General features: G+C 39.3%; 2 protein-coding genes across 2 annotated transcripts in view; one reads left to right on the top strand and one right to left on the bottom strand.

The window, feature by feature from the left end:
* Positions 1–2,336: 2,336 nt before the first annotated feature.
* Positions 2,337–21,175, bottom strand: part of STRIP2 (striatin interacting protein 2) — a 78,703-nt gene continuing 59,864 nt past the window's right edge. The window contains exons 19-22 of the mRNA XM_036247406.1: positions 20,498–20,602; positions 19,448–19,652; positions 6,412–6,910; positions 2,337–2,406 (exon numbers count right to left, since the gene is read on the bottom strand). Of these exons, the coding sequence (XP_036103299.1) occupies positions 6,660–6,910; positions 19,448–19,652; positions 20,498–20,602 (561 nt within the window). The 3' untranslated portion in view covers positions 2,337–2,406; positions 6,412–6,659. The remainder of the gene's footprint in view (positions 2,407–6,411; positions 6,911–19,447; positions 19,653–20,497; positions 20,603–21,175) is intronic.
* LOC118620330 (fatty acid-binding protein 5-like) lies at positions 14,876–15,283 on the top strand. The gene has a single exon (XM_036247408.1). It carries the CDS (start codon positions 14,876–14,878, stop codon positions 15,281–15,283), a length of 408 nt encoding a protein of 135 aa, XP_036103301.1.

The following is a 21,175-nucleotide window of genomic DNA, read 5'->3' as shown; positions in this document are numbered from 1 at the left end:
ATGACGCAAGCAAGGCGCGCTGGGCCGAATGAACGCCATTCGGCTCATCTCGGAAGTTCGAGTTCCAAATATTTGTTCGGATTCCGAGACAAAAGTTTCTCGAATCTCCATTTGGTCGAAAACCGAGGCGTTCGAGAACCGAGGTATCACTGTATAGCCTAGCTGGTGTGGCTCAATGGTTGAGTTATGCACCAAGAGGTCGCCAGTTCGATTCCCGGTCAGGGCACATGCCCAGGTTGTGGGCCCAATCCCCAGTGGGGGGCATGCAGGAGGTGGCCAATCGATGTTCTCTCTCATTGATGTTTCTATCTCTCTCCCTCTCCCTTCTTCTCTCACTAAAAACCAATAAAGAAAAAAATATTTTTTAAAGCAAGTATAGAGTATAATGTGCTCCCATTTGTATAAAAAAATTGGTAGGGAGATGGGTATCATGGAAATTTGCTGAAAGGATAAAAGATAGAAAAAATATCTAGTGATCACTTCTGAAGAATGAGAAAGGGATCTGGGGTGGGAAGTTACATTTTTCATTGTGTCCTCTGAAAAATTATTTGAATTTTTACCCAAAATACCCACACATAAATGTATTCTTCAATTTTACACCTCTTTCTTTACTTAAATCTCCTTTGACTACATCAATAACCACATGCATTGTACAAATAAAAATAACTTCCCCTGGGTCTTGTCTTATACCTCTAATGATAGAGGAAGAGTAAATAAATCAATATTGCTATTAGGTGTTTGATGAGTATTAGTAGATCGAATGTTGTCTTCCAAAAGTACGTACTTGTTTATATCCTCTTCCTTGGAACCTGTGAATGTTGCCATATATGTAAAAGATGTAATTAAGAATCTTGAGAAGAGAAGCTTATCTTAATGGGCCCCAAATTCAATCAGATGTATTTTTTTGTTTTTATTCCTCACCCAAGGTTATTTTTCTATTTATCATTAGATAGAGTTGGAGAGAGAGACAGAGAGAAATATTGATATGATAGAGACACATCGACTGGTTGCATCCCACACGATCCGACCAGGGCTGGGGACGAACTGCAACTGAGGTACATGCCCTTGACTGGAATCAAACCCATGACTCATTGGTCTGCGCTGATGCTCTAACCCCTAGGCCAAACCAGCCAGGGCCAGATGTTTTCTTTTTCTTTTTTTTTTTTTTTTTTATCATCCTCACCCGAGGACATTTTTCCATCTTTTGTTCAGGTAGAGTGGGAGGGATAGAGAGGAACAGAGAGAGAGAGAAACATCGATGTGAAAGGGACACATCGAGTGGCTGCCACCCACACAACCAACCAGGGCCGGGGACAAACTGCAACCGAGGTACGTGCCCTTAGCGGGAACCGAACCCGGGTCTCTCCAGACCGCAGGCCGACGCTCTAACTGCTGAGCCAAACTGGCCAGCAGATGTTTTCTTATAAGAGAGTGACAAAGGGAGTCTTGAGAGAAAAGAGGGGGAAACAATGTGACCACAGAGGCAGAAGTTAGAGTGATGTGCCACAAACCAAGGAATGCCTGGTGCCCTCAAAAGTTAGAAGAGGCAAGAAATGGACTCTCCCCTAGAGCCTTTGGAGAGTGCAGCCCTGCTGACACCTTGATTTCAGACTTCTGGCGTCCAGAACTGTGAGAAAATATATTTTTGTTTTAAGCCACTTAGCTTCTGCTAACTTGTTACAACAGCCCTCAGAAACTAGGGGTGGGAAGAAGGTGCAACTAATACAGAGGTTCTCAACCTGTGGGCCGTGACGCCTTTGGGGGTTGAACGACCCTTTCACAGAGGTCATCTAACCATCGGAAAACACATATTTCCAATGGTCTTAGGAACCGAGACACTGCTTCTCTATCCATCTCCAGGTGGGTCTGCTCACATGCAGATACACCCACAGACAACATAAGGAACTGTATTAAAGGGTGGAGGCATTAGGAAGGTTGAGAACCACTGAACTAATAGCTTGTTAAGTTTTCGGATTCTATAAATGTTCATGGTTCTTCTGGACTAAATAATACCATAAGTTGACTGTATTGAGGTACTTAGTTCTGTTGTGGACACTTTAGTTGTTACTATAGAAACTGAAGTAGTGAGGTTCTTGTCAGTGAAAATATTAGAGGTTAGATAAGCACCTGGGAGATGCTATTAAAGGAATTCTTGCATTGGATAGTGATTAGCCTAGATGATCTCAGATCCCTTTCAACTCAAGAATATATTCCCAAAGAAAAATTTGCTTCCAAATATTGAGTCTTAACATTTTAAGGATATTAGAATAGCCAAACATTTAGAAAATACATTCACCTGGAAAAGGTGTTTGAAGGTATAAGGTACTCAGAACTTACCTTCTATAAACTTTCCGGACCAGGAATTCTGAAGGAATACCAGGTGATTTTTCCACTACTGAAAATTCACTAGTGGAAAAACAAGTAAAATAAAATAACTGATGTGTTTCCCAAAAATCACCAATTGAGACTTACCTGTGCCAACATTTACATTTATAAAAGCATTTGCATGTTGTTGCCAATATAAACAGAGCTTTGATCTCTCCCTTTGTTCTCCCTATTTTAGAGATTACACATACCCTTATATTGTTAAATTGCCACCATATTAATAACTCAGTATTGAGATTATACGGGAGGTAAATTATTCTTTTCACAATCACTAAATCTTTTTTTTTAAGTGGATACAACTTTTAGAAACTTTATTTTTTAAATTATTTTTTTATCCTCACCTGAGGACATTTTTCGATATTTTGTTCAGATTGAGTGGGAGGGAGGAAGGAAGGGAGGGAGGGAGAAAGAGAGACCAGGGCCGGGGACAAACCGCAACCGAGGTTTGGGCCCTTAGCGGGAACCGAACCTGGGTCTCTCTGGACCACAGGCCCACGCTCTAACCGCTGAGACAAACTGGCCAGGGCAAAACTTTACTTTTCATCAACCTTATTTCTATTCTGTTTAAGAGTCTGTGGAAGAACAGCTTAAGACTACTCAGTGTTGTTCTTACACATTCAGTGACCTGAGCAGTGTGGGCTGCAGACAGCCTTCAGTGGCAGGTTGAGCACGCCGTTCTTCAGTAGGAAACTGCTGAATAGGCAGAGGGCACCTACACACCTTCAGCCCAGTCTGTGACCTCAGGCTGAGCAGTACTTTATACTGAATTATAGACAAGAAAAGTCAAGAAAGCCATAACTGAAAATATCAGTATAAAGTACTGAAACGGGCGGTTCCAAATGCTCACTGGAAATGTCAAAATTCTCAAGAATCACTAAGTCTCACTATCAATCCCAAGAGCTCACTGGGAAGTTGTAGTGACTCCGTATCTATGGCAGTCTGGCTACAACAGGTTCCCGTAGGTAAAGTGTGCTTCTCTGGTCCAATGGTTGGCTTGTCCATGTTAGTTGTTTTAGGCCAATGGGATATGAGCAATGTGACTTATGCTGCATCCAAACAGGAGCTTTAAATGTGCGTGCATGGTATAGTTTGGTCTCTTGCTTCTGCCCTTTACTATGAGAACAGTATGTCCCAGGTAGGGGCTATTCTATCAGCCTATTACCAGAAGATGAATGGAGCAGAGTCAATCTAGCAAAGCTCAATCAGAGTTGAGCAGAGTTGCAGCTGATTCCCAGAACAAGAAAAGGTTTGTCATAAGCCACTAGGATGTTTTAGTTGCTTATATTAGTTTATCCCAGGTAATACTCGTACAAGATTTTATATATTTATCCTCTTTAATTATATCCTTCCTTTCTATATCTAATATGTCCTTAAGATTCTCTTGTGTTGAAGAATTTAAAGACCAAGTTTCTAACTCCAGTACAATTTTCTTTTTATTAAAGTGCTTCATTGTTAACAATCAACACAAACTTTACTGAAATATTTACAAATAAAAATCCTCTACTTAATGAATCACTCAAATACTGTTCTTCTATGAAGTAACAGTAATCACGATCGGAAGCTGATTAATCTGAATTTATTCCTAATCACACACCTGGATTCTCAAATTGTGATATTCAAACTGGTTACCTTAACCTATGGGACTGGCTGTCAATATCTGAATACTAACTAGTCCCATCAAGTCAGTGAAAAAATGATGTGATTTGAAACTAATCACTTATCCTTGGTGCCACAATTTCTCCGTCTGCACTGAGAATTAATCTTCCCTTAGAGAGGATTTGTAAGAAAGTATGAAATGTTAAGGCTTATCATATTCTAAGCTTCAGAAAGCATTCACATGCATATTTTTAAAGGCAACTTATTTGTTCTTGACACAAATACTATAAGGCTTTAAAAGAAATAGACTGATGACTGTTCTTTCCTTGAAAATTATCTTTTTACTTAAATCACATTAAAATTACAGCTTAATAGGGTTCAAAACTGATATGCTCAGTAAATTATTTTGATTATAATGAGGACTATCATCCTATTCAGGCAAAATTTACAAATTATTTCATGCATTACACACTTATATGACCTTTCCATAAAAACAGAAATCCTGCTACCCTAAAAGCACAAGGAGGTGAAATCCAAGCTTTAATTAGAATTTTGCTATAGTTCCTTTGGATACGGTTTATTAACTCAGTCATGACTTCCAGAGAGACTGTGGTTGACAAAGGACAGAATATAAATAAGCCAAATTTGATTAGATCTCCTGGCACAATTAAGTGGACTCGTACTGTCATAAAAAAGATTCAGTAGTGTCTATGTTGGGGGAAGGGGATTTAAAGCAAAGAAGCTTGAAAATATAGATGACAATTGTGGGGATAAAAGAGAAATAAAATAATCCTGATTGAATACGAAACTTTTCTAAAAACCTTGTTTCTGTTGAGAAGTATGTAATTCTGCTGTAAGAGAAGTTAAAAGAGGTTGGTACAACAATCCTTATATTTTTATAGAAATGTGCAGCCCTGGCCTGTTTGGCTCAGCAGTTAGAACATCAGTCCGTGGACCAGAGAGTCCTGGGTTTGGTTCCCACTAAGGGCATGTACCTGGGTTGTAGTTTGTCCTTGGCCTTGGTTGGGGTTGTGTGGGTGGTAACCACTTGATGTGTCTCTCTAACATCAATGTTCTAACATCACTCTTCCTCCCTCTCTCCCTTCCATTCTGTCTGAAGATAAATGCAAAAATGTCCTTGAGTGAGGATCAAAAGAAAAAAAAAATTAAAGAAACGTGCAATACCTTTAGGTAGAAACAGTATTGCTAAATTCCCACATGAAACTCTGAAACCACTAGCAGAAAAAATAAAATAAAATCATTAATCAACATAGGAGAAGAAAAATGGTAAGCTGTCTTGCTGTTCAATAATCGATCATGAATGAGCACAAATGAATACGTCATATCAAAAAATAAAACCTTCTGTAGTTAACTGGTCATTTAAAAAATGAATTGGATGAAAATAATTTTCTGCAGTGTACTCCGTCATGTTAAAGTAGTTTCAGAAAAAACATGGAACATCCTTAGAGGAGGCCTGTTTCATACTGGTTGTGGCAGAGCACTCCATGCCCTATTCAGAGTACACAAGGAGGACAAACACTTTACACAATATACCTTTCTATAACATGCAGCATTTAGGTAATAGTAAATCATCATCCTTCACAAAGAAGGTGCAAGTGGTCTAAAATCATCTTAGAGCTAATGACTTTAGAAAGAGGTGTCAAAGTTTGAATCCTTACCTGAGGATGTTTTTCATTGAATTTAGAAAGAGAGGAAGGGAGAGGGAGAGAGAGAAACATTGATTGGTTGCCTCTTGTACGCACCCCAAACAGGGATTGAACCTGCAACCTAGGTATGTGCCCTGACTGGGAACTGAACCCATGACCCTTTGGTGCATGGGGTGATGTTCAAACCAACTAAGCTACAGCGGCCAGGGCTAATCTCAAAACTTTAAATGAAATTTTAAAAATTGCCCTGGCTGGTTTGGCTCAGTGGTTAGAGCATTGGCCCACAGACTGAAGGGTTGTGGGTTCTATTCCCAGTCAAAGGCACATACCTGGGTTGCAGGTTTTGATCCCCGGCCCTGGTTGGGGTCATGTGGGAGGTAATCAATTGATGTGTCTCTGTCACATCAATTTCTCCTCCTCTCTTTCTTTCTCTTTTTATTTCTCTCTCTCTCTCCCTTCCACTCTCTCTCTCTCTCTAAAAAAAATCAATGGAAAAATATCCTTGTGTGAGGATTATAAAAAAAGACTTAATTCCAAAGCTAGTTTTGTCCTAGGAATCCAGGGTGAGCAAGAAGAAATGTTCTCCCTCTTTTATGACAATGCACCTCCCATTACCATGAATGCCATGGGCCAAATGCCATCATAAACTTAGCACTCTTAGGGCTAGCAAAGGCTAGGCTGGCTCTAGGTAAAACTAAAGCAGAGAGCAGTCTCACAAAAGAGCCTGTGAAGGGCTGACCCAACAGGAGATTTCCAAGGTTACCTGGCATCGAAATGACCTCGGGGTAAGTTCATCAATTTTTTTTGTGACTCAGGATCCTAGCCTTGCATTATCTCCAGGCACAGTAGCCCCCAGAACATCCTGAACTACACTGAATATCCGTGGACTGGGCCAACTCTTCCCTGGACAATCATTTCTAGAACTGGAAACAAAGGATGAATGAGCAAAGTAGGCAGAGCACCATTTATTGGAGCCAACCCCCATCTATCAGATGCTTTGTTGACAAGAGTTTAGTGATTCTGGAGCAGCTCTTCCCAACAGATGGGCTGTGAAAACACCTCTCTTTCCAGCCAGATCTCATATGAATAGTGGAAATCCTCAGGCAGATCCAGCCTCTGTCCCAGCACACTCTGCAAGCAGTTATCCACAGGTGAAAATTCAGAGTCTTGAGGTCTGTCGTATCTGCGGCTATTAAAAGCTTCAATGTTGGCCCTCAAGGTGCATTCTTCTGCTTGGAAGTCCCATGGCCTGGCATCGATGTCTGTGATGGGAAGAGAGAAAGAAAACTATGTACACAACTCAGGACATGGCTCCCCTTACCACAGAGCATGGTCTATAAGAAACCAACAATGGAACTGCTCAGAATTTCTTTTTCTGTAAAAATCAATGTAAAAAGTAAATAACATGCTGCCACTCAGGTTTAAAAAATATACACAGGCCCACATACATTTGCTTATATATACAGATGGTCTTTGGGAGGGTAGTCTAGAAACTGGTAACAGTGATTACCACTGAGAAGGAAATGAAGACCCTGAGGGAGGTGTATGTTTTATATTGTATTTCTTTTTCATTATTTTACTTTCTTACTAATTATATGTACAGTAAATAAGTCCTCACTAAACATCATTGATAGGTTCTGCAACTTCAAGTGACACAGTTTTAACATAAGCTAATAGATATAAATGAGAGTTAAGTTCCAAAGGCATCTCATCAGTGTTCTAAGAAAACAACATTGAATGAAATTATGTTATTTGAGGACCTACTAATTATATTTTCAATATGGTAACTCGGATCCCTTTCCTGAGCTTTCCTTAGGGATAGGAATTTCCCATTTGAATGGAATCACCAGCTCTCAAGGAATGTGAAGAGATGGGAAGGGGTACAACAAAGAGAATTAGAATGAAACCAATTATTTAAGACTTTTCCTGATTTCCTGGGACCTTCCCCAGCACATGATAAATTTGTATCAGATTATATTAGTCATATGAGATTAAGGATTCCATGGGGGTAATAACAGAAAACAATCTACTTTTTTCCCTATTTATCCCACTTAGACTTTTATTTCAGGGCCAAAGATACATATTTCCCAGATCTCTTATTCCCACACTCTGGTTTATCATAAGGAAGTGCTGTTAGGGTTTCAGCTCATGAAGGGAGCAACAGACATGCCATTTCCAGGATAACACTTTTTCATATTTTAAAACTGTGAAAATTTAAATAGTTAATTATGCTTTATGTCTTATAGAAGTTGCACCCTGGCTTGTTATCTGCCAATCATATGCTTCCCTTAGTTCTCCGCACTATTTACAGCAGCATTCTCTCAAATTCAGGCCTGTTATAAATCCTAGTAAAGATAAGTCATTAGTCAGCTTACCAAAAACTTTTTTTTTTTGGTTAATCTTTACCCAAGGACATTTTCCCACTGATTTATTTTTAGATAGAATGGAAGGGAGAGAGAAGGAGAGAGGGAAAGAAAACGAGAGGAGGGGGGAGGGAGAGAGAGAGAGAAACATCGAGTTTTTTTTTAGCTAACTAAAAACTCTTAAATGCAATTATGCCAATAATGGTCAAATCCCACTACAACAAATATCAATACACTGAAAAAGCTCTCCAAAATAAATTCTTCCAGACTTGGCCAATCTTAGCATAAGTCTTGGTAAGTCAACTAGATATTACAATGTCCCTAATGTGAGGTAATATGCAGCTCCCAACATTACCTAGAATGTGCTATAGCCAAAAAGTTTTAAATTGAATTAATCAAACCTTTAGATCTCACTTTCAGTTTGTAGGTAATACTAGAGACAGAGAAGTGATTTTCAACTGGTGTGCTGTGGCACTGACCTCTTTTCCCTTAGATTGTCGAACAACAAAATGACCACAGCCAACATAACAATAGCTGTCAGTGTGAATGAATCAAAATTATACCTACTTATTTTGTCATATAGGCAAAAATATATATATATTTTTGGTGTGCCACAGAATTTTAGTAATTAGTTTATGTATGTCATGAGATGAAAAAAGGTTGAAAACATGAGATGGAGGAATAAGGTAAATGACATCACAAAGAAGCAAGTAGGCAAATCCAGAAAGTGGATATTCTGCAGGAAACTTGTCCTAGTTCTTTGATTAGTCACTGTTATAGGTGGGGGTAATGGGGATGGGTGGAATGACTGCTAGACTCAAAACAAATAAAAAGATATCACAACCAAATGGAATTTGTGGTTCTGGGTTGAATTATGACTTGGAAAAAAATAGCTTTAAAAAACATTGGGGTGCCTGGCTGGTGTGGCTCAGTGGTTGAGTATCGACCAACTGAGAAAGACGAAATGGTAAAAAAAAAAAAGAAACAAATCCCAAATAAAAGAACAAGAGAATTAGATACAAGATGGAATAAATAAAAGGGAATTGAGGGAGAGTTCAGAGTAATAATCATGAGGAAGCTCAACAGCATGAATAAAGATATAGAATCTTTGAAAACTAATCAATTGGAAATGAAGAATAACATAGTAGAAATAAAGAACACATTGAAAGAAATAACCAGCAGAGTAGAGGAGGTCAAGGGTTGGATCAGTGAATTACAAGACGGTGGAAAAAAACTGCCCAATCAGAAAACCAAATAATAATAATAATAATAATAATAATAATAATAATATAATGATAAAAATATAAAAAAACAGGAAGACAGCCTAAGAGAACTGCGGGACAATATGAAACGTAACAACATCTGCATCAAAGGAGTTGCAGAAGAAGAAGAAAATGAACAAGGGTTAGAGAATATATCTGAAGAAATAGTAACAGAAAAGTTCTCTAACTTGGTGAAGAAAAAAGGCATACAAGTACAAGAAGCACAGAGAGCCCCAAGTAAGTAGAACCCAAACAGGCCCAAACCAGACACATAATAATTAAAATGCCAAACATTAAACAAAAAGAGAGAATCCCAAAGGCAGCAAGACATAAGCAGCAGGTTACCTACAAAGGAACCCCCATAAGGCTCTCAGCTGACTTCCCACAAGAAACACTACAGGCCAGAAGGGAATGGCATGAAGTAATCAAGGTAATGAAAAACGAGGATCTGAATCTAAGACTACTCTATCCAGCAAGGCTATCATTCAAAATAGAAGGTCAAATAAAGAGCTTCCCAGACAAAAAAAGGCTAAGGGAATACATTAGCACCAAACCAGCACTGCAAGAAATGTTAAAAGGATTGCTGTAATTAGTAGAAGAAATAGGAAGAAAACTATAACCACACTAAACAAAAATGGCAATAAATAAGTACATATCAATAATCACCTTAAATGTAAATGGATTAAATGCTCCAATCAAAAGATGCAGAGTAGCTGATTGGATAAGAAAGCATGATTCATATATTTGTTGTTTATAAGAGACCCACCTCACAACAAAAGACTCTCATAGGTTGAAAGTGAAGGGATGAAAAAAAGTCTTCCAAGCAAACAGAAAGGAAAGAGCTAGGGTAGCAATACTCATATCGGATAAAATAGACTTCAAAATGAAGGCCATATATAGAAACAAAGAAGGCCACTACATAATATTGAAAGGATCTAGCCAATAGGAAGATATAACCTTGGTAAACATATCTGCACTCAATATAGGATCACCAAAAATTTTTTAAAAACTTCTGGAGGACTACAAAGAAGAAACTGACAGCAATACAATCATAGCAGGGGACTTCAACACCCCACTGACATCACTGGATAGATCCTCTAGACAAAAAATTAGCAAGGAAACAGAGACTCTAAATGAAGCACTAAACCAAATGGATTTAATAGATATGTACAGAGAATTATACCCCCAAACTGCAGAATTCACATTCTTCTCAAGTGCACATGGAACATTCTTAAAGATAGACCACATGTTAGGACACAAACTAAGTTTCTACAGGTTCAAAAAGACTGAAATCATATCAAGCATCTTCTCAGATCACAATGGCATGAAATTAGAAATCAATTACAACAAATACGCAAAAACGTTTGAACACATAGAGGCTAAATAGCATGTTATTAAACAATGAATGGGTTACCGAGAAGATCAAGGAAGAAATTAAAACCTTCCTGGAAACCATTGAAAATGAACACACAACAACACAAAATCTATGGGATGCAGCGAAAGCAGTCCTGAGAGGAAAGTTCATAGCACCACAGGCCTACCTCAGGAAACAAAAATTTATAATAGACTATCTTACCTCACAACTTAAAGAACTAGAAAGCAAACAAGTAAAACTCAGAGTGCCTGCGGTCCAGAGAGACCCACGTTTGGTTCCCGCTAAGGGCACGTACCTCGGTTGCAGTTTGTCCCCAGCCTTGTTTGGTTGTGAGGGTGGCAGCCACTCGATGTGTCCCTTTCACGTCGATGTTTCTCTCTCTCTCCCTCCCACTCTACCCGAACAAAAAATGGAAAAATGTCCTTGAGTGAGGATAAAAAAAAAAAAAGTAAAACCCAGAGCAAGAAGAAGGAAAGAAATAGTAAAGATCAGAGCAGAAATAAATGACAGCAGAGACTAAAAGAACAATTCAAAAGATCAATGAAACAAAGAGCTGGTTCTTTGAAAAGATAAACAAGATTGATGAACCCTTAGCCAGACTCACCAAGAAACAAAGAGAGAGGACCCAAATAAATAAAATCAGAAACAAAAGAGGAGAAGTAACAACAGACACCACAGAAATACAAATACTGCCAACAAATTGGACAATCTAGGCAAAATGGACATATTTCTAGAAACACATAGTCTCCCAAAACTGAACAGGGAAGAGATAGAAAACTTGAACAGACCAATAACAACTAAGGAAATTGAAGAACCTCCATGCCCTGGCCATTGTGGCTCAGTGGTTAGAGTGTCAGCCCACGGACCAGAGAGTCCCAGGTTTGGTTCCTGCTAAGAGCATGTACCTTGGTTGCAGTTTGTCCCTAGCCCCAGTTGGTTGGGGTCGTGTGGGTGGTGACCAGTCGATGTGTCTCTCTCACATCGATGTTTCTCTCTCTCTCTTCCTCCCTCTCTCCCTTGCACTCTATCTGAAGATGGATGCAAAAAAAAAAAAACCACAAGAATCTCCAGCAAACAAATGCCTGGGCCCGGACGGATTCACAGGGGAGTTTTACCAAACATTCAAAGAAGAACTAACACCCATTCTCCTCAAATTATTCCAAAAAATTCAAGAAGAAGGAAGACTTCCAAACTCGTTTTATGAGGCCAGCATAATTCTAATTCCAAAATCAGATAAAGACACTACAAAGAAAAAAAACTATAGGCCAATATCCCTAATGAATATAGATGCCCAAATCCTTAACAAAATATTAGCATATCGAATCCAGTAATACATTAAAAAAATTATTCACCATGACCAAGTGGGATTCATCCCAGGGATGCAAGGCTGGTACAATATTTGCAAATCAATAAATGTGATACACCACATAAACCATATGATCATATCAATAGACATTGAGTCCTGGCTGGTTTGGGTCAGTGGTTAGAATGTCAGCCTGAGAACCAAAGAGTCCCAGGTTTGATTCTGGCTAGGGGCATGTACCTTGGTTACAGTTCATCCCCGGTCCCGGTTGGGGTCGTTCAGGTAGCAAGCAATTGATGTGTCTCTGTCACATCGATGTTTGCCCCCCCCCATCCCTCCCACTCTGTCTGAAGATATATATAAAAATATCCTCAGGTAAGGATTAAAAAAAAAAATGCTGAAAAAGCATTAGACAAAATCCAGCACCCATTTCTAATAAAAATGTTCAGCAATGTGGGAATGGAGGAATATATCTTGACATAATAAAGGCCATATATAAAAAATCTACAGCCAACATCATACTCAATGGGCAAAAACTAAAAGCATTACTTTTAAGAATAGGAACAAGACAGAGGTGCCCACTTTTTACCACTTTTATTTAATATAGTATTGGAAGTCTTAGCCACAGCAATTAGACAAGAAGAAAATATAAAAGGGACCCAAATTGGAAAGAAGGAACTGAAACTGTCATTATTTGCAGATGACATGATATTGTACATAGAAAACGCTAAAGACTCCATCAAAAATCTACTAGATTTAATAAATGAATTTGGCAAGGTAGCAGGAAACAAAATTAACATAAAAAAGTCGACAGCATTCTTATATACCAATAATGAACTCACAGAAAGAGAAACTAAAAACACAATCCCGTTTACCATTGCGGCAAATAAATTAAGATACCTAGGAATAAACTTAACCAAAGAAGTAAAGGACCTATTTGCAGAAAACTACAGGACACTGAAAAAAGAAATAGAGGAAGATATAAGAAAGTGGAAGCACATACCTTGTTCATGGATTGGAACATCATTAAAATGTCCATACTACCCAAAGCAATCTATAGATTCAATGCAATCCTCATTAAAATACCAACGACATATTTCACAGACCTAGAACAAATACTTCAAAAGTTCATATGGAACCAAAAAAGACCCCGAATAGCCACAGCAATCTTAAAAATGAAGGACAAAGTAGAAGGGATCATAGTACCAGATATCAGTTATACTACAAAGCCACTGTAATCAAAACAGCCTGGTACTGGCACAAGAACAGGCATATAGATCAATGGAACAGAACAGAGAACCGGGAAATTGACCCAAGACTTTATGCTCAATTGATATTTGACAAAGGAGGCAAGAGCATACAATGGAGTAAAGACAGCCTCTTTAATATATGGTGATGGAAAAATTGGACAGCTACATGCAAAAAAAAGAAAAAGAAAGAAACTAGACCACCACCAACTTACAGCATACACAAGAATAAATTCAAAATGGATAAAAGACTTAAATGTGACTCGTGAATCCATAAAAATCCCTGAAGAAAATGTAAGCAACAAAATTTTAGACATCACATGCAGCAGAATTTTCATTGATACAATGCCTAAGGCAAGAGAAACAAAGAAAAAAATTAATACATGGCACTATATCAAACTAAAGAGCTTCTGCACAGCAAAAGAAACAACCATTAAAATGGAAAGGGAACCCATTATATGAGAGAGCATGATTGCCAACAATACATCAGATAAGGGGTTAATTTCCAAAATATATAGAGTACTCATACAACTCAACAAAAGGAAGACAAAGAACCCAGATAAAAAATGGGCAGAGGACCTAAAGAGACACCTCTCCAAACAGGACATACAAATGGCCAAGAAACATATACGAACATGCTCAACGTCACTAATCATCAGAGAGATGCAAATTAAAATGACTATAAATTATCACCTCACACCTTCTAGAATGGTTGCCATCAGGAAATCATCAAACAACAAGTGCTGGTGAGGGTGTGGAGAAAAGGGGACTCTAGTACACTGCTGGTAGGAATGCAGACTGGTGCATTCACTATGGAAATCAATATGGTGTTTTCTCGAAAAATTAAAAATCGAACTGCCATTTGACTCAGTGATCCCACTTCTAGGAATATATCCTAAGAAGCTGGAAACACCAATCAGAAAGAATATACGTACCCCTATGTTCATAGCAGCACTATTTACAACTGCTAAGACCTGGAAACAGCCCAAATGTCCATAAATAGATGAGTGGATAAAAAAGCTGGTACATATACACAATGGAATACTATGCAGCTGTAAGAAAGAAAGATCTCTTACCCTTTGAGATGACACGGAGGGACCTTGAGAGTATTATGCTAAGCGAAATAAGCCAATCAGAGAAAGACAAATACGACATGATCTCACTTATTTGTGGAATATAATGAACAAAAAAAGCTGATGAACAAAACAGACCCAGAGACATAGAAAGGAGTATGGTTCAGACTGACAAACTTCAGAGGAGGGGGGTGGGAGAGGGGAGGGATGAGATAAACCAAAGAACTTATAAGCATGTATGCCTAACCAATGGACATAGACAATGCTTGGGGTGGGGGTGGGGTAGCCGGATAGGAAGGAGGGTGTTTTGGGGGGATAAAGGAGAAACATCTGTAACAAAAATAAATTCATTAATAAAAAAATTGAAGAAAGAAAACTAAAAAACACTGGTATTATCACAAATATATTTAAAAAAACAACAACACTGGGGCAACTGGGAGACTCTGAATATAGACTTGATTAAATAAAAATTTAAAAATATAGTGATATGTAAAGGTGAAGATAATGTTAACTAAAAAGAGATTATAAAATAATAGCTACAGGCCAGGCCATGCTCCCAGCACCACACTCTGCTCAGGTTGGGCACATGTCTCCCGTGCCCACTATGGTCACCATTCAGGAGCTGGTAGGAAGATTGCGCTTAGTGAAGAACAAAGGCTTCCACAAGTACTTGAGGGAACTAGAAGTGGGAATGGCTCTGTGGAAAATGGGTGCCATGGCCAAACCAGACTGTGTCATCACTTCTGATGGTAAAAACTTTACCATAAAAACTGAGAGCACATTGAAAATGACACAGTTCTCCTATAACCTGAGAGAGAAATTTAAAGAAACTATAGCTGATGGCAGAAAAACTCAGACCATCTGCAACTTTATAAATAGCACACTGGTTCTACATCAGGAATGGGATGGGAAGGAAACCACAATAAGGAGAAGATTGGGAGGTGGGAAATTAGTAATGGAATGTGACATGAACAATGTCACCTGTACTCAGGTCTATGAAAAAGTAGAGTAATAATTCCATCATCCTTCGACAGGAATTAGCCGTGAGGATAAACAAGCTCAGTTCAATGAACAAATCTCTCCATGTTTTTTTTTCATCACTGTGTTCCATTATCTTTATCACAAACATTTTCCATGCAACTTTTTCTGAGTGTTGGTTTAATTAGGATCAACCCTTTGGTTAATAAAAAATTTATGCTAAAAAAAAATAGCGTGTACAATTTGCTTTCATTTTATTTTATTATTATTATTTTTTTAACCCTCGCCCTAGGATATGTTACCATTTATCTTCAGATAGAGTGGGAGGGAAGGAGCGAGGGGGGGATAGGGGGGGAGAGAGGGGGAGAGAGAGAGAGAGAGAGAGAGAGAGAGAGAGAGAGAGAGAGATGTGAGAGACACATTGACGAGTTGCCTCCCGAATGACGCCAACCAGGGCTGGGGACGAACCGCAACTGAGGTACATGCCCTTGACCAGAATCAAACTTCAGTCTGCTGACCGATGCTCTAACCACTGAGCAAACCCGGCCAGGGCCAATTTAATAAAATGTGTTCATATACGTAGAGAAAAAAATCTGGAAAAATATACAATAAGATGTTATCAGTGGCATACTTTGGGTGGTACAAATATGGAGTAAATATGGTAATACAAAAAAATGTGCCCTGGCCAAGTTGCTCAGTTGGTTGGAGTGTCGTCCCATGTGCCAAAAGTTTATAGAGGTTGATTCCGGTCAGGGCACATACCTAGACTGCAGGTTCAATTCCTGGTCAGAGTGCATATGGGAGGCAACCAATCGATGTTTCTCTTTCTCTTTCTCTTTCTCTCTGCCCCTTACTCTCTCTAAACATATCCTCAGGTGAGAATTTACCTTTTTTGTTTGTTTGTTTGTTTGTTTTATCCTCACCCGAGGACATTTTGGCATTTTTATCTTGAGACACAGAGGGCGGGAGAGAGGGAAGAAGAGAGAGAGAGAAACATGGAAGCGAGAGAGACACACGAAGTGACCGCCACCCACACAACCCCAACCAGGGCCAGGGACAAACCGCAACCGAGGCATGTGCCCTCAGCAGGAACTGAACCCATGCTTCTCTGGTCTGCTGGCCGAGGCTCCAACCACTAAGCCAAACCGGCCAGGGCCTCAGGTGAGGATTTGAAAAAGTCCGGCCAGTGTGGCTCAGTTGGAGCATCGTCCCATGAACATACCCGGGTTTTGAGTTTGATCTCCAGTCGTGCAATCAATTGATGTTTGTTTCTTACATTGCTGTTTTTCTCTCTCTCCCCATCTCCCCATCTCCTTTCCTCTCTCTCTAAAATGAATAAAAAATATATTTTTTAGCCCAGCTGGGTGGCTCACCGATTGAGTGTTGACCCACGCACTAAGAGGTTGCCAGTTCGATTCCCCGTCAGCGCACATGCCCAGGTTGCAGGCCCAAACCCCCGTGGGGGACATGCAGGAGGCGGTCAATTGATGTTCTCTCTCATCGATGTTTCTGTCTCTCTCTCTCCCCCTCTCCCTTCCTCTCTAAAATTAATAAAAGAAAAAATATTTAAAAATTTTTTTAAAGTATGCTTATATTTTTTAACTGCTTTGTAATAATAAAAGATTATTTTAATTTTAAAAGTCATAGAGGAAAAAAATAATAAAGGGAAAAATATTTCTTGGAGAAAACTGTCATTTAAAAGAATGTTTTGGGACTTCCGGTCAAGATGGCTTAGGTAAGCATGGTATTGCGTCCTCCCACAACCACATCAAAATTACAACTAAACTACAGAACAACCATCATTCAAAACTGCCTGAAATCAAACTGAATGGAAGTTCTACAACTACGGAATTAAAGAAGCAGCCACATCCAGACTGGTAGGAGGGGCGGAGGCGCAACGGGCTGGTCCCACACCCACGTGTGGCGGATAAAAATCAGGAGGACACCTCGGCTGGGAAGGTCCTCCATGAGGAATGAGGTGTCCCCGTCCCACACCAGGCACCTTGCTCAGGGTTCCAGTGCCAGGTAGAGAAGTCCCCATAACTTCTGGCTGGAAGAGCCAGTGGGAACTGAGGCTCAGGGAGGCTGAAGCGGCTGGAGCCCCAGGCAGCTCCTTAAAGGGCCCGTGCACGAACTTATTGGACTCCCTCCCTCTAAGCTTGGAGGGGAGGCAGCTTGAGGGGCACCAGAGACATACAGGGAAGAACTGAGCTGTTTGGCATCGGAGCAAAGGCTGGAGAGGGGGCTTTCTCCAGGACAAATGTTCTGTCAGAGGCCTTTGTTCCTTTGGTGAACCCTTCCCTGGGGCAGCAGACAGCCACCATATCTGGGACTCCAGCAACCTGGCTCACACTGGTTGCCCCGCCCCACCCAACTTTCAGGCCCACCCAACTGTTGGCACTTGCTTAACCATAGGATTGGCCTGTCTTGGATCCTGCTTCAGGTTTTTCTAAATTCTTTCAAACAAGCAGCATCTGGTCTCAGCTAGCCCCATATCTCTCATTAAGCAATACATAGAAACAAACACAGGGAGGCAGCCAAAATGAGGAGACAAAGAAACAGGTCCCAAATGAAAGAACATAACAAAACTCCAGGAAAAGAACTAAGTGAAATGGAGATAAGCAACCTAACAGATGCTGAGTTCAAAACACTGCTTATAAGGATGCTCAATGAACTTAGTGAGGGCTTCAAGAGCATAAAAACAGACCAGTCAGAAATGAAAAATGCACAGTCAGAAACGAAGGAGGCACTAACAGAAATAAAGAATAATTTACACAGACTCAATAGTAGAGTAGGTAAAGCCAAGAAGCAAGCCATCGATTTGGAATACAAGGAAGCAAAAAACTCCCAATCAGAACAGCAAAAAGAAAAAAGAATCCAAAAAATGAGGATAGTGTAAGGAGCCTCTGGGACAACTTCAAGCATGTGAACATTCACATCTTGGAGGTGCCAGAAGAAGAGAGAGAACAAGAAACTGAAAACCTACTTGAAACAATAATGGCAGTAAAATTCCCTAACTTGGTGAAGGAAACAGATATACAAGTCCAGGAAGCACAGAGAGTCCTAAACAAGATAAACCTCAAGAGGCCCATCATCATCAAAACGCGAAAGGTTCAAGACAAAGAGACAATCTTAAAAGCAGCAAGAGAAAAGCAGTTAGTTACCTACAAGGGAGTTCCCATAAGACTGTCAGCTGATTTCTCAAAAGAAACTTTGTAGGCCAGAAGGGAGTGGCAAGAAATATTCAGAATGATGAAAAGCAAGAACCTACAACCAAGATTACTCTATCCTGCAAAGCTGTCATTTAGAATCGATGGCCATATAAAGAGTTTCCCAGCCCTGGTCGATTTGGCTCAGCAGTTGGAGCGTTGGTCTGTGGTCCAGAGAGACCCGGATTTGGTTCCCGCTAAGGGCACGTACCTTGGTTGCAGTTTGTCCCCGGCCCTGGTTGGGTCGTGTGGGTGGCAGCCACTCGACATGTCCCTTTCACGTCGATGTTTCTCTCTCTCTCTCTCTCTCCCTCCCACTCTCTCTGAACAAAATATCAAAAAATGTCCTCAGGTGAGGATTAAAAAAAAAAGTTTCCCAGACAAGGAAAAGCTAGAGTTCATCATCACCAAACCATTAGTATATGAAATGTTGACGGGTCTTTTTGAAGAAAAAGATAAAAATATGAACAAACAAAATGGCAATGAATACATATCAACAACTAAATCTACAAACAAAATGAACAAGCAGAACAGAAACTCTCATAGATACAGAGAACATTTTGTTGATTGCCAGATGGGAGGGGGTTGAGGGAATGGGTGAAAAAGGTGAAGGGATTAACCAATGGACACAGGCAACAATGTGGGAAAAGGCAGTAGGGATTCAATGAGGGGAAAATGAGGAACATCTGTAATACATTCAACAATAAAGATAAAATAAATAAATAAGATAATAATGAAAAAAAGAATGTTTTGGAAAGGAGAAATTATCTCTCAATTTAACTGTTTAATAAAATGGATTTTCATAGGATGGGGCACATGCTGGATTGGGGCAGTGCCTTAAAGTTTGCTATATCAGCACATAACCTATAATCACATATTTTCTGATCCAAAATATGCAACAATTCATATGATAGTAAAGATAAATATTAGTTTAGTTTTATTTAAATACCAGGTAACTCCTGGAAGTCAAGAGCTCTGAGAGTACTCACCATTCCCATAAGCCCAGTCATCATTCATGCGGTGGCGTACTTTTTGGTAAATGGCTGACATGGTTTTCATGTTGCTTTTCCTCCACTGCCGTCCCAGGTACTTGGTCTGTATTTTTAGCAGCTTTAAGACATAAAGTTGCAGCATGGCCTGTTTGACCTTGAGGGCCCGCTTTAAGATTGGAGCAGATTTAAACACCACCAGCATCTGCTCATTTAAAAAGAGGTGAGAGTGAAGAAAAACATAAAAATCTTAAGTTATTTGGAATTTCCAACTCATAGACAAATGAAGCTAAACCTGGCTGATCTCAGATTACCCTGGGGAGCTTTTGAAAATCTATGGTCCAGGCTCCACTTAGATTTAGTCTTCAAGAACCACGTAGAGGAACACTCTGTTTATATTTCACAATTAAAAGTTTCTAATATTCAAAGTGCATAATATAAAGTGCAAAAATATTTTGTTAGCTACACATCTCATTTCCACTGTTAGTTTCTTGTCTATCTTCTGCAGATAATTCTCAGTGGCATTTATTAGTTTATTAACAAAAATTATAATCAACTACATATCCTGTCATACTGTTCTATATGTTGTTTTTAAAAAACAATGTATCTTGAAAATTATTTTACATCGGTATAAAACAGTCTCATTCTTTTTAATCGTTGTAAAATATTCTATTATAAGGATGCACCATAAGTTATTTAACCAGTTGGTCCTGTATTAATCAGCATTTAGGTTATTTCCAATCTTTCATAATTACAAAAAATGCTGCAATGAATAATCTTAGACCTGCATCATTTGGGATTTGTAACTATAATCCAAATAACAATGCTAACTTCCCCATCAGAGCTGCCCTGAGGGAGGGTCCATATTCAGCTCTCTGAAATGTAAATTATTATCTCATATATAAATATCTAGAATTAGGAGGGGCTAAATCTTACATAGCATTCAGTGTCTACCGATAGAGTTTGAAAAGCAGGAGATCCATAAATATTAACTGAAGATTTAAAGACCAGTCAGACGGATACCTCCATGATCTGAAGCCCCCCACTAACCATGGTTCTAGAATGCTTCCATTTGGTCAGTTTATTGAGCAGCCTCAGAAGGTTGATGCAGGAAAAGAGGTTCCTCCAGCAGAACTGGTTGTTGTCTCCAGCTTCCTGTAATAAGGCATGCCCATCATTATCTCAACACCTACAAGATTTCCACAGATGCCTGAAAGTCACTGTTGGTCAGTTTAGATGAGGTCTTCCATATGAAATGCTACCTCCTCACTATCCTGCTTTTCACACAATGAGGCCTTAAACATGCAACATCTTTCATCTGAAAATACACAGCTGCCAATCCTGAAGACTCTGCACCTAGAACAAGAACTGGTTAGAAAAATGCAACGAACATAGAAACTTCATTCAAGCAAGTTTTCTTATGTAGCTTTCTAATTTAGGATCAGAGAAGAGATAATAGAATTTTACCCCCATACACTTTGCACTTATAGAAGCTATGTTTGTAACTGCCAGTAGTTATTCTGGTAGATTTCAAACTATATTGGATGGATCTGTGATTCATTATGGTTGGATTTTTAAATACAATCCCAACTTCCTTTGTCAAACCATATTGCAGTACATTGCTTAATTCTCCAGTTTGAAAGGAAAAATGGCAGAAGGTTAATTTTCCCCAGATGTTTTTCTTATATGTTTCTTGATATCTTGTGAGCACCTAACCAGAAATAACAG

This window comes from Molossus molossus, unplaced genomic scaffold (assembly GCF_014108415.1).
Source record: "Molossus molossus isolate mMolMol1 unplaced genomic scaffold, mMolMol1.p scaffold_m16_p_7, whole genome shotgun sequence".
NCBI lineage: Eukaryota > Metazoa > Chordata > Mammalia > Chiroptera > Molossidae > Molossus > Molossus molossus.
The sequence above is the reverse complement of the archived record's forward strand: the minus strand, read 5'-3'. Positions and strand labels throughout refer to the sequence as shown.

Bases quoted from the DNA above. Each gene is read 5' to 3' on its own strand.
- LOC118620330 (XM_036247408.1), top strand. From the start codon at position 14,876: ATGGTCACCATTCAGGAGCTGGTAGGAAGATTGCGCTTAGTGAAGAAC.